Source organism: Ursus maritimus (genome assembly GCF_017311325.1).
Source record: "Ursus maritimus isolate PB19 chromosome X unlocalized genomic scaffold, ASM1731132v1 scaffold_X1, whole genome shotgun sequence".
NCBI classification, from domain to species: domain Eukaryota; kingdom Metazoa; phylum Chordata; class Mammalia; order Carnivora; family Ursidae; genus Ursus; species Ursus maritimus.
In genome coordinates, this window is record NW_024423319.1 from 39,493,891 (window position 1) to 39,514,339 (window position 20,449).

Consider the following 20,449-nt stretch of genomic DNA (forward strand, 5'->3'; position numbering starts at 1 on the left):
ATTCTTTTAACTGTTGTTTTGTTTAATTTGGTTTGCTAATCTTTTGTTGAGGATTTTGGCATCTATGTTCATCAGGGATACTGGCTTGTAATTTTGTGTGTGTGTGTGTGTGTGTGTGTGTGTGTGTGTGTGTTGTCCTTGACTGGTTTTGGTATCAGTGTAATGCTGGCCTCATAAAATGAGTTCAAAAGTATTTTATCTTCTTCAATTTTTTTGGAAAAGTTTTAGAAGGATACATATTAAATTTTTAAATGTTTGGTAGAATTCACCAGTGAAGTTGTCTAGTTCTGGACTTTTTCTTTCTTGGGAGGTTTTCTGGATTATTGATTCAATCTGTTTACTAGTAATTGGTCTATTCAGATTTTCTATTCCTTCATGATTCAATCTTGGAAGATTGTATGTTTCTAGGAATCTAGTCATTGCTTCTAGGCTCTCCAATTTGTTGGCAATAATTTTGCTTATCTTTTCAAAGAACCAGCTCTTAGTTTCACTGATCTTTTCTATGATTTTTTAGTCTCTATTTTATTTATTTCTACTCTGACCTTTTTTTTTTCCTTCCTTCTATTAACTTTGGGCTTCATTTGTTTTTCTTCTTGTTGTTCCTTTAGGTGTAAATTTAGTTTGAGATTTTTCTTGTTCCTTGAGGTAGGCCTGTATTACCATGAACTTCCCTTTTATAACAGCTTTTGCTTCACACCATAGATTTTCACAAGTTGTATTTCTGTTTTCATCTCAAGGTATTTTTTTTATTTCTCCTTTGATTTCTTCATTGGCTTACTGGTTGTTCTGTAGCATGTTGTTTAATCTTTATTCATTGATGTAAGTGGGATATTAAAGTCCCCTACTATTATCGTATTGCTGTCAATTTCTGCCTTTAGGTTTGTTAATTTTTGCGTTATTTATTTAGGTGCTTCTATGTTGGGTGCATTAATACTTACAAATGTTATATCCTCTTGTCAGATTGATCCCTTTATCATTATGTAATACCCCTGTCTTTGTTTAAAAGTCTATTTTGTGTGATATAAGTATAGCTATCCCAGCTTTCTTTTGGTTTCCATTTGTGTGGAATATCTTTTTCCAACCCTTTACTTTCAGTCTGGGTGTGTCCTTGTACCTAAAGTGAGTTTCTTGTAGGTAGCCTATAACTGGGTCTTTCTAAAAATCCAGTCATTCAATGTCTTTTGACTGAAGAATTTAGTCCATTTATACTTAAAGTAATTATTAATAGGTATGTACCTATTGTCATTTTGTTAATTGTTTCCTGGCTGTTTTGTAGTTCCTCTCTGTTGTTTCTTCTTCTTTTGCTCTCTTATGTTGTGGTTTGATGACTTTCTTTAGTGTTATTATATTCTTTTCTTGTCATCTTTTGTGGATCTATTATAGGTTTTTGCTTTGTGGTTACCAAGAGGCTCACAGATAATAGCCTAGATATATTAAAATCTATTTTAAGTTGATAGCAACTTAAGTCTGAACATATTTGAAAACTTTACATTTTTACTCCCCCCATTTTATGTTTTTGATGTCACATTTTACGTCTTCTCATTTTGTGCATCCCTTAACTGATTATTGTACTTAAAGTTACTTTTACTTCTTTTGTCTTTTAACTTTCATACTAGATTTATAAGTGATTAATCCACTACCTTTACTATATATTTACTTCTGCCTTTGAGATGTATATATTCATATGTTTTCTCGTCACTAATTAATGCACTTTCTTTTAAGCTTAAAGAAGTCCCTTTTTAATATTTCCTGTAAGGCCAGTTTAGTGGTGATGAGCTCTTTTAGCTTTTAATTGTCTGGAACAGTCTTTATCTCTCTGTCAACTCTGAATGATAACTTTGCTGGGGAGGGTATTCTTGTTTGGACACTTCTTCCTTTTGGGATTTTGAATATATTGTCCCATTCTCTCCTGGCCTACAAAATTTCTGCTGAAAAATCTGCTTATAGTCTTATTGGGATTCCCTTGTACATAACAAGGGGTTTTCCTCTTGCTGCTTTTAAAATTCTCTCTTTAACTTTTGACAGTTTACTTATAATGTGTCTTATTGTTGATCTTTTTGGTTTCATCTTATTCAGGTCTCTATAGTCTTTCTTTTTTTTTCTATAATAATTTTTTAATATGTTATGTTAGTCACCATACAGTATATCCTTAGTTTTTGATGTAGTGTTCCATGATTCATTATTTGCGTATAACACCCAGTGCACCATGCAATATGTGCCCTCCTTACTACCCATCACTGGCCTATCTATAGTCTTTCTTGATCTGAATGTTTCCTTCCTCAGATTAGGGAGGTTTTCAGCCATTATTTCTTTAAGTAAGTTTCCTTCTCCTTTATCTCTCTCTTCTCTTTCTGGGACCCCTTATAATGCAAATGTTATTGAGATTTATGTTGTCTCATAGGTCCCTTAAGATATCTTTACTTTTTTAAGGTTTTTTTTCCTTTTTGATGTTCTGTTTGGGTGCGTTTCACACTTGTCTTCTAGATCACTTTCTTTTGCTTCATGTAATCTCCTTTTCAGCCCCTCTTGTGTATTGTACAATTCAGTTATTGTATTCTTCAGCAAAACAGCTACTTCCCCCAGTCCTGAAGGAGTAGCCTTGCATAAAAGATACAACTTATCCATCAACCTTAGACCTAAGTTCCTTGTTGTCTCTCAAACATTTGTAATTGTCTAAGCAGCCTAATTTATTCTTGATATGTCCCAGTTGTTGAGGGTGTGCTAAGACCTGTCAGTATTCTAAAGGGAGGAATCTCAGTCAGCACCTAGTTTCAGGCTGATTAGAAGCCAGATCCTCAGGTAGCAGTTTGAAAGTATGCAAATATATATAGTCCTGTGGTGCCACAATAGTAAACCTTGCTGGCCTGCAGACTAGGTGGATCTGGAGGTGTTGAAAAAATCAGGGCTTCAGACAAATGTATCCTTTCTGGGAGGTACCAGCAAGCTATAGCAAGGCTGAGGAAGAATGAAAAATGGCATCCTCGAAAGCACCCTTGTTGCCTCTAGCTATATGCCAAACTTTAAGTCTGCCTCTCAGGCTAAAGCTCCAAGACAAGTAAATAGGCCTTTTTCACAGACAGACTGGGGTTGTTTCAGTACACTGTCTGTGTAGTGCTCTGGGGGGGGGGAGGGTAGCATGCCAAGAACTGTCTCTCTGATTGTTACAGTGTTGTGGGATTTAGGAATGCAAGCCCCTGGCCACCAGAGCCAGATGATTAAGTAGTGACTCCAGTATGGACTGCATGCACCTGTTGGCTTTTGTGGGGGCCACTGGAGAGCACAGAACTGGTATGTCCCTCTTTTGCAGGGCCACAGGAGAACCTAGGGCTGGTGCTTGCCTGCCATCTTTAGTGGGGCAATGGGAGAGTACAGGGCTGGTCACACTTGCCAGTACTATCAAGGTAGAGGGAGAGTACAAAAATAGTGCCTGCCAGCACTTCCAACCCCAAAGAGAGTTCCAACATACTCCTGCTCCTCTGGCAGATGCTTTAGTATTAGCAAATGAATCTCCTTCACATATAGTATAAGCACTTTTCAAACTGCTGCTTTTGTACTGGTTCCTGAGGTGGGTGAGTCTGCATGCAAGCCCTTTAAGAAATGCATCTCAGTTCCCCACAGCCCTTTGGATGTTAAGCCCCTTTGGTTTTCAAACCCAGACGTTTTGGAGGATTGTCTCTCTGTTACAGGTCCCAGGGGTTAGGGAGCTTGCTGTGAGGCATGAACCCCTAACTCCTCAGGGAAGAGGCCCAGATTTGTAAGATCCCGTCTGACTGTGGGTCACCTTAGCGGGGGTATGGTTTTGGATGAGACCATATCTCTGCCTCTGCTACCTGTTGATGTGGCCCTTTTATTATTTGATGTGAAGGAAGCTGTTCAGTTAGTTTTCAGGTCTTTTTCAGAGGGAATTAATTGTTCCCCATGTAGCTACAGATTTGCTGTGTCCACAGGAAGAGGTATGTTCAGTGCCTTCTTATGCCACCCTCTTGGACTGCCCCACCACTATCCTTGTTTTTAACAACTCACTAATTATACAATTTTTTCTTATGCTTGACATCCTCCAATCATACTATTATGTCTCCTGAAACTTCAATTCTACTCTCTTTATAATATAGGCAGTCTTACTTTGCACAATAGTATGGAACTCTAAAAATGAAGATGCATGCTAAAACCATGTAAAAGAGATCTTAATAATGAGAAAAATATGATTATTCCATGACCTTTAAAAGTTTTTCCCACAACTTTAAAATCTCTCTTCATGTAAGTTATGCATGCATAGAGAAAAGTCATATATTGCTAAGTTTGTTTTCACTAACTTCCTTGTCTGCACCTCTAAAGTCTCTCAATGGTAGCAGTGTCAACATTCCCATGGTTGGCTATTTTGTCTGTAACCCTATTTATATTAGCTTTAAATGTCACTTCCAGTGTTATCACTTCCTATTTTTGCTGCACTTTCATCTTTGTTGGTTTTCTCTTTTGACTATCCATATTTTTAAATTTTCAGATTGGTTTATCAATGAGAGACAAAGAAGCAACACAACTACATGCTTTGCTATTAGGGCATTAAGGGAATAACATTTTCAGTGACTAATCACTGACAGAATTTGAAAGAAGTGAAACAACTGTTCACTGATAATGATACACAAATTATGTATATAGTGATTTATGGATTGAAGAGCTAATATACCATGGTAACTTAAGTTTGAACTGTGTTGTTGTGGACTGATGTTATTTACCTAAATTGTGGTAACAAATTTGTGCATATCAGAACTGTGCAAAGTAAGGACTTAATTTTGTTCAGTGTGTCACCATTATATGATAAAACAATATCATCTGAAAGAAACAACAGACTACTTCAAATACATGATTTCTTTGTTTTCTCAACTGTGCAAGTATCTAAGTTTAGTGTGGAATTTGCTTACTGAAATAAACTTGAAGGCTGCATAGAGAGTGAAACTAAGTTAGCCTCTTGTTTGAAGAGTTGAATATACCGAGGATATTTTTCAATTGAAACATGTTTTTTCCTGCTGACATTCATTATAAATTCAGATACGAGTTATGGTAATCTAGTTCCATTATATAAATGTTAACATTTGCTCAGTCCAGAAAAAAATATATATGAAAAAATTTAGAAAAAAATTTTAAATGGAATTTCAAATCAATGAGTAAAGAGTAGAGTCTATAACAAATGGGGTTGGGTTATCTGGATATTTATTTTGAAAACATGAAGTTACTTCCTCACCTCACACAACATAGAGAAAAAAAGCCCATGGATTAAAGATGTAAATATAAAGAACAAAATCATGGAAGTACTGGAAGAAAAGACATAGGTCTATTTTTATAATATTAGGATATAGAAGTTTTTATATGAATCAGAAAATTATGTTTCTGACCTTTCCCACCAAATCTGCTTCCCCAAATCTCTCCTATCTCAGTATGTAGCAACTCCATTCTCCCACTTGCTCAGGATAAAAACTTTAGAATCATCCATGCTATATTTCCTCTCATAGTCCATGATATCTCTCTAATGTTCCATAAAGCAAATCTTTCTGGCTTGACCTGAAAAATATATTCAGATTCTGAATGTTTCTTATCACTTCCACTGCTACCACCCTGATCCAAGCCATCAAGATCTCTGGTCTGTATTATTTAAATAGTGTCATAAGTGGTCTCACTGTTTTCATCCTTATTCCTCTATGATCTAGATCCAAAATAGGAGCTATGATATATTTTTAAATTTAAGTACAATCATGTTACTCCTTCCAGTCACCCCCGTTTCACTCAGGAGTAAAATCCCTTACTATAATCTACAAGGTTCTAGATAATCTATTTCCCATTACCAACCTGATCTCATCTCTCACTTAGTTTCACCTCACTCACTCTGCTTAATCCACACTAGCTACCTTTATGTTCTTCAGACATGTCAGGTGTGCTCCCACCTCAGGGTGCTTGAATGACTCCTTCCCTCACTGCATGTCACTAGAGCAACTGTATTCAGAGCAGCTTTCTCTCACTACTCTATTTCAAAATATAACAATTCTCAGCAATTCCTACCCCCAAGTCTCCCTTAACTTTTGCCATACCTTCTAACACACTATAAACATATTTATTTTATTGACTAGATGCAAGCTCTGCACAGGCAGTGAGTTTGTTTCATTCATTTTCTTTCTTTCTTTTTTTAATAATTTTTTTAAATTATATTATGTTAGTCACCATACAGTACATCTCTAGTTTTTGATGTAAAGTTCCATCATTCGTTTTCTATCTCCAGCACCTACAACAGTACCTGGCACCTTACACACTCATTAGGTATATTTTGAATGAATGAATAAATAACATTTGCCTATGTAAAAATTTTATACTCTACATGATACATGCACAGTAAACAGGGTTATAAGACAAACAAATGACTGGGAGAAAATATTTGCAACATATCTAATAGACAATGGATGCATGTTTATGAAGTACTTCCATTAATCAATAGGAAATACACAATCAAATCCCTTTCTAAAAATGAGGCAAGAGTATGAATACACAATTTGTAGAGGAGATATAAGCATTAGAAATCTTTTTCATAATTAGGAAAATTCAAATTTAAACAATGATGCTCTACTTTTCACCCATTAGACTGACAAAATTAGAATGATTAATACCCAATATTTGTAAAATGAAAATAGAAAATTTCTTACACTGATCAAGACAGTATGAAGCAGCAGAGATATTTAAAGGAAAAATTAGTAATTATCAATATTAAAAAGGCATATATATGATGGGTTACAGCAACTCTACTCAGAATTTACTCTATGGCAATATTTACCAAATAATCTTAAGATACATATCTAAGATATGGGTAAGAATCTTCAGAGCAACATATGTTTGTAATCATGAAAATACAGAAAAAACTCAGTGTTCATAATAGATTAAACTATTTATATGGTTTACACACACACAAAATATTATATAATTATGAAAATGAATGAGGCATTTTTTTATGGACTGATAAAGTTTGCTAAGATTTACTAAGGTATGATAGCTATGTCCAGACCAGATATATAGTATGATTTTATGTGTGCAAATAAAAATACAAGATACCTATATTTGGAAGATGCAGTATCATTTCATCAATTAGTAACTGAGGAAAAATGCTTCCAATTACAGTTGTAAGATGCTTTCCATTGTAAGATGCACCTCAATATCAGAGATTTTGAATGCAAAAAATTGAGTCTTAAAATTGATGAAATATCTATCATATATTCATATTTATATACACATAAAATGTCTTTTGTGGACAACTACTAGAAGTGGTTACCTTGGGGAAGAACTATGAATTTAAGGTATGTAAATGTGTGGAAAGAAAACTTCTGGTTTTACACTGTTTCATACTCATTGATTTTTAAAATCAAGTTTATTGGTTACTATTAATATAAAAACTTTAAAAGACAAAAACCTAAATGTATTTATCTTTTGACTGGACATTTCACTTTTAGGAATCTATACAGCATAAATAATTATACATGTGTCCACAGATATGTCTAAGAATATATATTATGATATTATTTGCAAAAAGAATATAATGCTACTATTAAAAATAATGTACAGTGTTGAGATGAGCACTGGGTGTAATACACAGCTAATGAATCATTTAGCACTACATCAAAAATGATGTACTTATTATATGTTGGCTAACTGAACATAATAAAAAATGCACAGTGACAAAGAAAATTATCTAAGATATAATAAAAAAGAAAGATTAAAAGAAGTGATAAAAAGATATGTGATAAAACAAATAAAGAATAGTGTGTATTCTATGACTCTGCACATATACATATACAATACACATAGAAAACCCTAAATTTTGTATATATACATAAAAATTTGTATGGCAAGGGATTCAAATTTATATGCTACTATTATCAGTGGATATCTATAGGGAAAGGAATGGAGTAAAGAAGATATGTTATGAAGGAGATTTTCACTTTTACCCTTGATATGTCTGTATTATCATTTTTTTAAATGTAGTCCTGTATTACTGGTAAAATTTAAATAGAACAGAAAATATTCAGCATCATTTCAATAGACTTTACACTGTTAATTTGCAGTTAATATGCAGAAATTTCTCTTGATTATCTCTTACAATAAGTTGATTGACTACGCAATCAAACTAAAATCTTTTTGTATACTATTAAAAAAGAAATTATCTTTAAAACATTATTCAAATTTCACAAGTTAAATCATTGAACAAAAAAAAAAGAGACAAAGCAAGAAACAGACTCTTAACTACAGAGAACCACCTGATGGTTACCAGAGGGAAGGTGGGTGGAGGGATGGGTTAAATAGGTGATGGGGATCAAGGTATGCACTTGCTGTGATGAGCACCGGGTATTGTATGGAAGTGCTGAATCACTCTATTGTATACCTGAAACTAATATAACATTGTATGTTAATTAAACTGGAATTAATATTAAAATAAAACAAATCTTTAAAAAACAAAAAAAAATAAGGACAGCTCAAAAGGAAAAAAAACACATTATTCAGTACATTCTTATCTCAGTGGGAATTTTCATTAATTCCATGGAAGGTTAGTAACACCATTCTTTTCCTAATACTTTCTAGCTTTGTGGTCTGACTGAATGATTAAACAATATTATAAGATAAATGATTAACCAGGAGAAAATATTTGCAACATATATAATAGACAATGGATGCATCTCTGCTAGTTAAAAAGTACTTCCACAAATCAGTAGGACTTAGTACCTTTTTACATGGAATTAAAGCAGCTATCAAATACGTGTTGAGTCTAATGATTCTAAGATATGTTCTAAATTTGATTGATTGAGAAACACTACCAAAGTTTTCACACTGACTAGGGGCATGGAGGGACATGTAAAACTGTTTTAAGAGAACTACCTCAGATACGCAGTTAGGAATACGACTGCTCCTTCATTAATTGCATAAGTTACTTTGTTTATAAGTCTCTTCATATTAGTTAATAACAATATTAGGATATAGATCAACATTCCACCACTAAGATGGGAAAAGAAAACCAAAGCCAGGCAGGAACACACCTTTGGTTTACTGAAATATACTCAGAGATTAAGATGGAGGGAAAACAAAGAAATCAGAATATTTCCCCCACACACACCTTTTTGGATCGGCTACAAACCCTAAAACATAAAAAGATGAAACAGGAGGAATGAATTTCCAGAATATATCATGTCACTGTATAGTTCATTTAATGAAGAATTAGGAATGAGTACAGTATCTTTAAAAAAATCACATCTGCTCAGGTATATGCCTAGCATAGAATTACCTTTGGGCCGGGAAGACCTGGGAGACCAATGCCTGAAACACCAGGATCACCTTTTTCTCCTTTCTGTCCAGGTAATCCTGGGGAGCCAGGCTGTCCAGGAACTCCAGGAGGTCCAGAAGACCCTTTCACACCCTGAGGTCCTGTTGAAAACATGTAACACGCATTTTTTTTTTTTTTACAAAATGTTCTTTATTCATGACATATCTATGATGCTTATGACTAAGGGAAAAGGTTTTAAAAAAAGAACTCTACAAATTCTGAATTACATAATAATCCTTTACAGCTAGGATTACTTAAAAGATCATTTTTAGAGGAAGTTTAAGTGAACGGGGTACAGCGAGAGAAAAGATACACGTTTGTGGATCCTTACTCTTAAGGTTTCTAAAACTCTGTCCCTTAATTCCTACTTCAAATATTTGTGTGATGAGAGAGCTCTAGCCACTGATTACCTTAGTTACTGTCAGTTTGATTCTATCAACACCAGTCTCTGTTTTGATAACAAAGAGAGTGAACCATCTGCCATTAATAGGATCAAATATGTGGAAGACTTTCATCACTCACCTGGAAAACCCATGTCACCTATGCTTCCTTTAAGTCCAGGAGGTCCTGTAAGTCCTGGCTTCCCAGGGAGACCAGGGTTACCTTTGGGACCTAGAAAAGTTAAATTCGTTAAATTAAGACAAGTCAGCAATATTGAGGTTGCCTGATTTCTTGGAGTGGGTTATAATTACAATGTCAGCATGGGATTAGATGGATGAAATCTTAATATATGATTAAGTTCCACAGATCTAACTCAGCAAAAAACAGGCAAGAGGTACCTAAGAAATCTCCTTAGGGACATATTACAATACAAACATAGTAACAGAGGTCTCCTAATACAAATGAGTTTTTAAAATGCAAAAATTTTACCAGGACACCTTGTTTCTTGTCCTAAAACAATTCCAATCACCTGAAGGCCTATTCGCATTATGTGCATAACTATCCTTACTGTATTTATCACAGATAAATCCAATATAATGAGTCTGCTTTTAAAAGATTGAGAAGTGGCTTTCCCACGTAAGTCTGATTACGTGAAACCAGTAAATGGAAAGTGGTATCCTGTTATGATATACTCCCAGTACATTAGGCCAGGGATAGATAAGGGTTGAGGGAGAGGTATTATAATGTCACCCCCGACAGTCATGGCTGCTGTGTTTATACATTCTTCCTAGAGCTCAGGTGCATGAGCTGTGGTGTTACCTAGGGATTTTCTAAGGGCCACAATGTTGCCTTAAACATCTTTTCTTTACTTTTTTCTTTTACACTGACTTCCAACTTCGAGAAGAGAATGCAGAAAATGTGAAGGATAGAAAGGAACTATCTATCAAGGCAATGTAGTACAGAGTCTACAGCAGAATAACTGACCTGAAGGACTCCTATGAAGATGGAGACCAGCTGCTCTTTATTCCTTTGGGGCCTAACTAAAAAAAATGGCTTAAGAAGCAGCAAGAGTTTTATTAGAAATAAGAAAAAAATCCATGTTGACTCTAAGGGTGATTAATGCCGAAACAGACTACCAAGGTAGGTTGTGAAATTTTCATCTCTAAAAACTTTTAAAAATAGAATCAGCAGCCATCTTTACATGGTTTAATGATTGACTTGTCTGAAGGCAATTAACTAAAAAAAGGTAAATTTTTCAGCACCTATCAGATAACTGTATCATTAATACATGTCGCGGTGTATATAAACAAAACACACCACCTTATTTGGTTGTACTTCTCATTCTGTATACATCCTCATTGCCACAAAAAGAAGAAACTGAGCAAAGCAAAATAACCTACAAACCTTGTCAGTTGACACTTGGGCCAAATGGCAACATTTTTGCTAAAAAAGAGCTCCACATCTCAGTAGCTACCCAAGTATATTGTCATGATCAGATCCAAAACATTATCACACATGATATATACATAATTATTTTTCTAGGATTTAGGATGAGCCATTCAATTGCTACAGGTGGTCTATCATACTTACCTGATGGTCCTGGTAATCCAGGTTGTCCACTCAGTCCAGGTTGCCCTGGGTCTCCACGCAAACCCTGGTAACCTTTTGGCCCTGAAACTCCAGGAATACCTTCCAAGGATGAGTATGAGGAAGACAAGTCAGGTTGTTACCATTAAACCATTAAAAATAATTTGGGAAAGCAAGCAACCCAAATTCTGAACTATGAATGAAATACAGGAACCCATGATATTCTGATATAGTATGAACAAATAGCACTGGACACATATTAAATGCCTCCACTTTTTATTTAGCTACCATTAAGAAATTCAAAGCACTCAATAACTAAGTAATTTTCCTCTTTGGGCCTCACTTTTTTTACACTGTAAAATGAAGGAATTGGGTCAGATTATCTTTAGGCTATCTTTTAGATTCTACAACTATCTTTAATAATCCTATTATAATATAGATTACTGCCTCTATTTTACAGAAGGCATAATTGAAAGAGAAGACTTGTAAGGAGTAATTCAAGAAAGATATCTCATTTTAACAATAATAAAAAAGTAGGTGTCCCTACCTCTTTTGTGATGACATACAAAACTACAGTAATGTCTTAAACTCTTTTTTTGAGGAAAAATCTCACCAAGTCCTGCTCATAGGGAAACATAATATCTGTGTATGCACATACACCCATACACACTCACATGCATACATGGGCTGACAATATTAATGGTTACAAACACAAAAAGAGCCACAAACTTTACTATAAGCTGCAAATAAACATAGCTAGTTTTAAAGTTCCATTTTGTTTGAAAGGCTATTCTATATAGATTGGATTGTAAGCACTTTATTTATTAATTTGTGCTTACCTACATTTTTTGATGCCCTGTTATGTTATTTTTATAAAAAGAAAAAGGAATTTAAAAGTCAGTGTAATACTTTATATACTTTATATCTTATTTGTTTCTAATAAAATAACTATAGTAACACAGTTATTCCTTAAACCTACTTTCAGCAGCTTTCCCCAGGGCTGAACTCGCCCAGCTGTTCATAGTCCAATAATTGTTTATTCTGCCAAGGCAGAATAACAATGAACTGCATATTTAAAAGCCGAGTGTGATACATGTATCAAAACACTACAGGGCAACAATGTACTACTCATCCCCATCCGGTTTCAAGGGAAAAGAATTTAAGGGACCAGCAAATTTCCCAAATATTGAAATCTGTTTTCCAAGTGATTCTGGCTATATATCCATTTCTCTTAACCACATCCCTATATTGCTTTCTGGAAAGCCTGAAGGTGACTGCCTTAAGTCTATTTTAAGAGTTCATAGTTTGTGACAGATTAAAGTACAGAGAAAACACTTAAATAAAAGTTGATTACTGAAACAATAAAAATCAGGTGAAAGTTTTCATTACCAAAAATCTGATACATCTAAGTGCCCTTTGTTGGTGACTCTTACACTACAAGTCACTTTTCATGCTTTTTAAAAATGAAATGAGATATACCAGTAAATACATTCACAAATAAATGCATTACTCACCTGGTAAGCCAGGGTCCCCTTTCTCTCCTTTTGAGCCCAGCAGATCTGGATCCACTGGTCCAGGTGGGCCTGGAAGGCCAGGCTCTCCTTTACCACCTTTTTCTCCTGCAGGGCCAGGAGGTCCTGGGTGACCCTGCAAACCATCATCACCTAAAACCAACATGTGTGGGGAGGACACAACAGATCAGATTCGTCCTTCCAGGATTAATGCATATAAAGATTATTCATATGTTCCATAATTTTGTAGGCCACTGACCATCCAAAACACTTAAGCACTATGATTATTGTCTATGAGTAACTTGAACTCACATACATTTTTACACTCAAATAATACTCCCTCTATTTTCTGGGGTTCTTTGGCAATTATAGAAACTGTAAAAAAAATCAAATTTTAATCCCTATATTTTGTCATTTTGAGCTTAGCGTTTACCACATTTCACGGTATCTAAACTATGCATGCCACCAAACCGAAAATAGAACATACTTAAATGCCATGTCCATAAGTGATGAATCACTGAATTCTACTCCTGAAACCAGTATTATACAATATGTTAACTAACTAGAATTTAAATAAAAACTTTAAAAAATGCCATGGCACATAGAAACAAAATATAAGTAAGCATTGCTCATTTTAAAGCACTCAAATAAAAATATTCTGTATTGACATAAAACAATGTTCATTTTCTCTCTTACATGTATCTGCCAGCCAACTCTGATTTTTACCTTTGAGACCAGGAACACCACTCCTGCCAGGAATTCCCAAAGGTCCTGGTGGGCCTGGAGGTCCCATGATACCCATTTCACCTTTGGCACCTTTGAAAAATATCAATAATTAACTTATACACTTTTCCTTGACCTTGGAAAGATAAAAGATAACTTTTAAGATGTCAGTTGGAAGACTACTGAGTGTTGGAAGGAAGGCACTAAGTTTTACCCCTTTTCAACTGTTGTAACCTTAGTGACCACTACTGCTGATACGTATGAATAAAAAAGACTTGGGCGCCTGAGTGGCTCAGTCAGTTAAGTGTCTGACTCTTGATTTCGGCTCAGGTCATAATCTCAGGGTCATGGGATTGAGCCCTGCAATGGGCTCTGTGCCGGGAGTGGAGCCTACTTAAGATTCTCTCTCTCTCCCTCCCCTTCTGCCCCTCCCCACCCCTGGGCTCACACTCAATCTCCCCCTCTCTCTCTCTGTCTCTCAAAAAATGAAAATAAAAAAGACTCACTGTGCTTTTGGATTCAGGAAATTGGCTTCACAATGCACCACACTTCCCAGTATGGCTTCACAATGCACCACACTTCCCAGTATACACACCCTTGTGTAGCCTTTTCTTCTTGAATTTGGGCTGACTCTGTGCCTTGGCCTTGACTAAGTGACACTGTATGACTCCCAAGGCTAGATCATAAGAAGTCTTGCAGCTTTCACCCAGGGCTCCTAGAATACTCGCTTATGGTTTTGGGGATTCTCTCTTTTGGAAACCAGCTGCCTTTAGAAGGAGAGCAACTACCCTGACTTTACCATAATTTAAGGATCCCAAGCCATGTGAAGAGGCATTATGGATAATGAGAGACCATGTGAAGAGGCCAAGGAACACTCAGGTGTCAGAGAAGTGCCATCCTGGAAGTAGATCCTTCATCCCAACCACTCCAGTTGGTGCCATGTGGGTCAGAGATAAATGACCTCATCAAATCATGCCTTAATTCCTGACCCACAAAATCTCGAACAAAATAAAAAGGTTGAGTTAAACCATTAAATTGTGGGATCATTTTTTATACAGCAACATGTGACCAGAAATCTCAGAGAAAAAGTGTAATGAAAATAGCAAACTCAATTTCCTGCAAAGACATTTAACACTTTTCCTTAAGGGACAGTGTCAATCCAGAGAAGAATATACCAGAATCATATTAGGTTTAATTTCCTGAATCCAAAACCAGAGGAAACTTTAAATGAATTACCTGGAAATCCAGAGGCACCTGCTTTTCCTGGAAGCCCTGGTGTTCCTGGGGGTCCCATAGGACCAGGTGCTCCAGGAATCCCTGGACTGCCTCTCTCTCCAGGGGGTCCTGGAACATCAAACCCAGGAGGCCCTGGATCTCCCTTCTCTCCTGGTATTCCATGCAGGCCTAGTTAATACAACACCAATATTAACAAGCTTTGAAGTAGTTTTAAGAGATGTATCTGATTATTTTTCTAGCAAACAAGTGATAGACTCCTAGTTATAACAAACCTAACAGTGAGTCAGAGATACTTTTGGTATCATGCATATAAAAAACAATCAAACTTTAGGATTTTCAAGCATATTTCTCTATGAAGGTGCTTCTCAAATTATTTCTGGTGAAAGACCAATATTTTTTTAGTTCCTGGTCCACAATGGACTAATATTTTCATAAAATACAATAAAAATTACTAAAAAAAAACTAAAATAAAAAGCCAAAGACATACATGAGTACCTTTTGGTTATTATGTTCAACAAATACAATTCCACTGTCAAATTACCACATAAGTTTCTAAATGCTTACTCTCAATTTCTTCTAATTCCAATGCAGACTGGTAACAAGCAGTTTGTGATCTGACATTGGTCTGTTGACTGCATTTGGATTTGCACTGCTCTAAGGTACTATGGATTATTGGTATATATTTCTATAATCCATAAAATGATTAATTACTGAATAAGCCCATTATGGGACCTTTTTGACTTTATCTCTTGACTTTAATAATACATTACACCATCAGTTTTTTTGTTGTTAAATTTTGTTTCTCAGTATTCCAACCAGGATTTTACAGAAAAAATGTGATACTGCAAGAATATTTAACCTTAGTAAGTTTTATAAGATAACTACTCCGAGAGACAAGATGGTTTAAAAAGAATATATTGAGGGAAAAGAATTATTCTACAAACATAAGACAAGTCCCCACTCCAATTCCTATCAGGTATGTGACTTAGTGAGTCACTTAATATTGTTGATCTACATCTACTAAATGGGGATACAACTGACTGGAAGCTGGAGGCTGAGCCAGGTGACCATTCCAAAGTGTCCCTTCAAACAATAAGACCTAATTTTATTGTTGAAGATTCACAGGCAATTATTTTTATAATAGAGCAAGATGCTGGGATTTTAAGATCTGTTTGATGTCATATACCAGCATGTCCTTAAACTGATAAAATTAGCTTTGAAGATTAGAGAATTCCATTTAGTTAGCACAGTGGTAATGGTTCCAATGCTGTCATTTCATTGAAAATACTATAGAAAGGGGGGAGATATTTTGTATTCTTATATTTGTGACATATGATGAGATACCTAATAATGAGCACTATTACAGCTCTATCTGGATCACTGCCTACTGTTGTAGCCCAACTAGTTTTTGATAGTTGAGTTTTCAAAATAACTAATTTGTCCTTTGAAATATGCTCTACAAAATAATGGGGAAAAAACCCAAAGATTTAAACCTGTACAAATCTTGGTTGTTTTTCATGTTTAAAGCTTTACTTTAAGATCCAGCTTTTGAGAAAGAACTACAGTACCTGGTAGACCTGAAGTTCAAGAGGCAGGAGTTACAGTTCAGCAGCAAGATGAACCACCCAAGCAAAAGCAAGTTGCAAAAAGATTGATTAGGTTAGGAAACAAAACTAAGTATGTAAAGATGAGAACAAAAAAGTCTACAAATAGAAGTTATTAGATACTGACTCACAACTATCACATATTAGTAATAATGAGTAAAGGACTTATTTTAGGCATTCATTCAGATGTTCATATAGCAATAGTCTATAAATGAAATGTATTTGCCAAAAGAGACACAATAAAATATTTACATTCACAAAAAGTAATGCTTTTCGATGAAGACCAGCTTTACACTCTTGTCTCTGATCCTTATATTGCTTTGAATAATCCTTTTGGAACTTAAGCTCCTAAAGATAAGTTAGCATTTAAAACTAAATTTGATTTTATACTATAACAGCTTAGGTACAGAGAACTCAATAATTATTAGCAGATGAGTATGATTAAACAACCTGCATATACTAGCAAAGATTTTTTCATTGTTATTCGTAGTAATAACAGATAATATGTTGTACTTTTCACAGCATAGATCTTTTCCATGAATACTGTCAGAAATAGGCATCCTAGTAAGATCAAGAATGAAGGCAGTCAGCATAAATTCAAAAGCTCTGCTGAATCTCCTTAAATAATAAGAGGAATTATATGGCTATATCTATAGAGGGTAAGTACATTAAGGGTGTATAGATGCTCTATATTTATTGGCAGCCAAATGGGATCAGTTAGTGAAGAAAGGGGAAAATTCCAAAAACACATATTATCTGTGAGAACTTTACACACCCCCCTCCAAGGGTTTGATAGCTGAAAAAAGCTAGAAAACTTCATAGATGAAAATGGGTTAGGAAACTTCATCTATGAAATGACATGAGTAATTCCTTGTTTCTTTGTTTCACATTTGTGGGGATGACGTTGAACTGATTGCACTTTTTCTTTAGACTGGGCAAGCATTACAATACATTTGGCTCATGTTAGGGTATGATCTATGGACATGGAATTGAGTATATTTAACTGACCTCTTAAAGATTCACTAAAGCAGCAATCTTCTAGCTAATAGCCAGATCAAATAGCAAGAATCAACAATTTCCATTTCTGCCTGGATTAGTAGGGCATGGAATGAAAAGCATTTTGCTTCTTATCCTTTGGCATTTTTTTCTTTTATTTCCCTGCTGTCAAATGAGGACTTGATATTCAACAGTTCCTTAATTTATAAACATGCATTAAACTGTGCATCCTGCCTTGGAAAAGAGAATGACAAATAGTAAAGCTTAATTAAATTACAGCAGAAAATTGGAGTCAAAAAAGCTTGAAAAGTATAATGCAAACATTTTATACTGGAGAGATGACAATATAGAATACTTTGCGTTTTCTATTGCAAAATGAAACACAAGTATATTAAATAAGCTTATTAAAAAAAACATTGGTAGTTAGAATTTCAGCCATGCAGTGCAAGTCAGGTGTATCAAGGTATTAGTAACAGTCTTGTTGATCACCCTTTCATTGAGATGTATGAATGGAAATGACAATGTTTTTTGAAATAGGCTAAAATAATATTCTGCTTTGGTGATATAAATAAATTTATATAAAAAGTGAGTATATGTGGCTAGTATTAAATATAAAATGTGATATATCCTATAGTAAGAAAAATGTGATTTGATAACATATCTATATTAATAAGCATGCATTTAATACATTTTCACGCCAATTGCTGTTAACTTCATTTATTGAACCATATTAGTTAAGATCTTGAATTTTATGGCAAAGTATATATTTACAGAAGAAAGAAATGAGATTAAATTCAACACCATTACTTTTCCCCTGTCTATCCTATCTAGGCTTTATAAATTAAAATACCTATATATCCATCAGTTAAAAAGACAGGGAACTTTAGATGAATGCAACATTTAGAGTATTAGCTAAATTTGAAAAAGCATAAAGTACAAATAAATATATCCTTATTTTGTTCAGATTGGTATTAACAGTAGTTTCATTCTTGCTTAGCTGTGATTTAAAAATTCAAAATGCTTCCAAAACCTCATGCAATTTTGGGAAATAAATGACAAAACATAACAGGAACGATAAATTCATTTTAGCCATCTTTGAGGAACAGCAGGCCAAGACTATAATGACCAAACCTAAAAATTGTTTTTCTCAAGATCCCTTTGCTATGCTAGTTGAACAGAATGGTTTTGTCATTGGTGTTGATGCAGCTACTTTTCAACAACCTGGTTCAGAGCAACACTGTAAATTTTCCCATTTATAAATCAGTAGTGACATGTTAGAGGCCATTAAAAAAAAAAAGTACAATGGGCCATAACACAAAATTTTTAAAAAGAACGTAAGCAAAAATAACCTTTACTTTCCAGGCTTTTTATATTGTTAGCTGGTGTTTCCAGATTTTTAACATAATAACTAACAAAATATTTACTGCTATTTAAAGTCAAAAATATATTTCTACTGTTTCAAAATCAATGTATGTACATATGAACTGTGTGTTTAAGTCATCTGACATATTCATGTAAATTAAGGAATGATTAAGTTTTCCATATTTGTTTTAACTTTATGAATTATTACATTGCTTTGCAATAACATACTGGCCCAAGAGTGGCCCTTAGTGAGCCTCACCAGATGGGTCAGAATCCACAAAACTCAAGTAAGTTCGCAGACAAACACAGAAGAACCATATGATTCTCTATTGGTTTACAAGCAGACAAAACTTGCTTTGCATATTTGTATAAAAAAGTTTAGAATTGCAAAGTGCTTTTTTAAGGGTGAAAGAGGAGAAGTACTGGGGAAGATGGCAGAGGAGTAGGGGACCCCTTTTTCAGCTGGTCCCCTGAGTCAAGTTGGATAGGTACCAGACCAGCCTGAACATCCACGGAATCAGCCTGAGATGCAGGAAGATACATCTGGATCTCCACAAATGAACATCTCCAGCGCTGAGTATTGAGGTACAAAGCGGGGAGCCGTGAAACCGCGCACAGACATCGGAAGATAAATGGAAGGAGGAGGGAGCCGCCACGTTCTGGCACTGGGAAGCGGTAGCCGTTCTGGCACGGGGGAGCGGGCGGACTCGCGGACCGGCACCCATGAAAGAGCAGACTGGGACCTTGAGCGGGGAGCGCGCGCCACCTGACTTTTCATGGAGCGCCGGTGTGCTCACGGGAACCAGACTGAGACCGGGAGCTCCGGGAGCTCACGGGGGACAGCTGGCGGCTAGCAGCTGGCGGTGTTAGAAACACAAAGGACAGAGAAGCGCCGGCCCTGGAAGTGAGGGCTGGGATGCTGGGTGTGGGGCGCACATCCTGGGACGCTGCAGGGTTGAGCAGCACCAACAGAAACAGAGTTAAAGTGGCCAGAACATCAGTGGAGAACGGTCCGTGATCCCTCTGTTCTGAGACAGAGGCTGAGATTTGGCCACTGCTGCTCTGACTCTCAGAAGAGGCACAGCAAACCGCAAGGGAAAGCCGCCAGAGAACAAAAGCCTGGAAATACCGGCGCACAGTGTGCCCATCCCCATCCCCCCTCGCAGGGGACACGGAGACGTGACGCAAACAGGGTTGCCTGAGTATCGGCATGGCAGGCCCCTCCCCCAAAAGGCAGGCTGAAAAATCAAGAAGCCCACATCCCTAAGATCCCTATAAAACAAGGACGCACGGCCTGGGTCCCGGTCAATAATTTGGGCTCTGGACAACCCCGCAAACTCTCTTCATCAGAATGATGAGAAGGAGAAGCCCCCCCCCCTCCCCAGCAAAGAAAAGACAGTGAGTCTGTGGCCTCTGCCACAGAACTAATGGATATGGATATAACCAAATTATCAGAAATAGAATTCAGAGTAACAATGGTCAAGATGATATGTCGACTTGAAAAAAGTATTAATGAAAATGTTAATGAGAATATAGAATCTCTAAGGGCGGAAATGAGAGCGAATCTGGCAGAAATTAAAAATTCTATGAGCCAAATGCAGGCAAAACTAGAGGCTCTGATGGCCAGGGTGAATGAGGCAGAAGAACGTATTAGCGAATTGGAGGATGGGTTAGTAGAAGAGAAAACTAAAATAGAATCTGGG

General features: G+C 35.9%; 1 protein-coding gene across 1 annotated transcript in view; it reads right to left on the reverse strand.

Annotated features, from left to right (window-relative positions):
* Nucleotides 1-20,449, reverse strand: part of COL4A5 (collagen type IV alpha 5 chain) — a 252,110-nt gene that overhangs the window by 36,421 nt on the left and 195,240 nt on the right. Inside the window, exons 31-36 of the mRNA XM_040627518.1 lie at nucleotides 14,785-14,952; nucleotides 13,552-13,641; nucleotides 12,829-12,978; nucleotides 11,318-11,416; nucleotides 9,869-9,958; nucleotides 9,308-9,447 (exon numbers count right to left, since the gene is read on the reverse strand). Coding sequence (XP_040483452.1) covers nucleotides 9,308-9,447; nucleotides 9,869-9,958; nucleotides 11,318-11,416; nucleotides 12,829-12,978; nucleotides 13,552-13,641; nucleotides 14,785-14,952 — 737 coding nt within the window. The remainder of the gene's footprint in view (nucleotides 1-9,307; nucleotides 9,448-9,868; nucleotides 9,959-11,317; nucleotides 11,417-12,828; nucleotides 12,979-13,551; nucleotides 13,642-14,784; nucleotides 14,953-20,449) is intronic.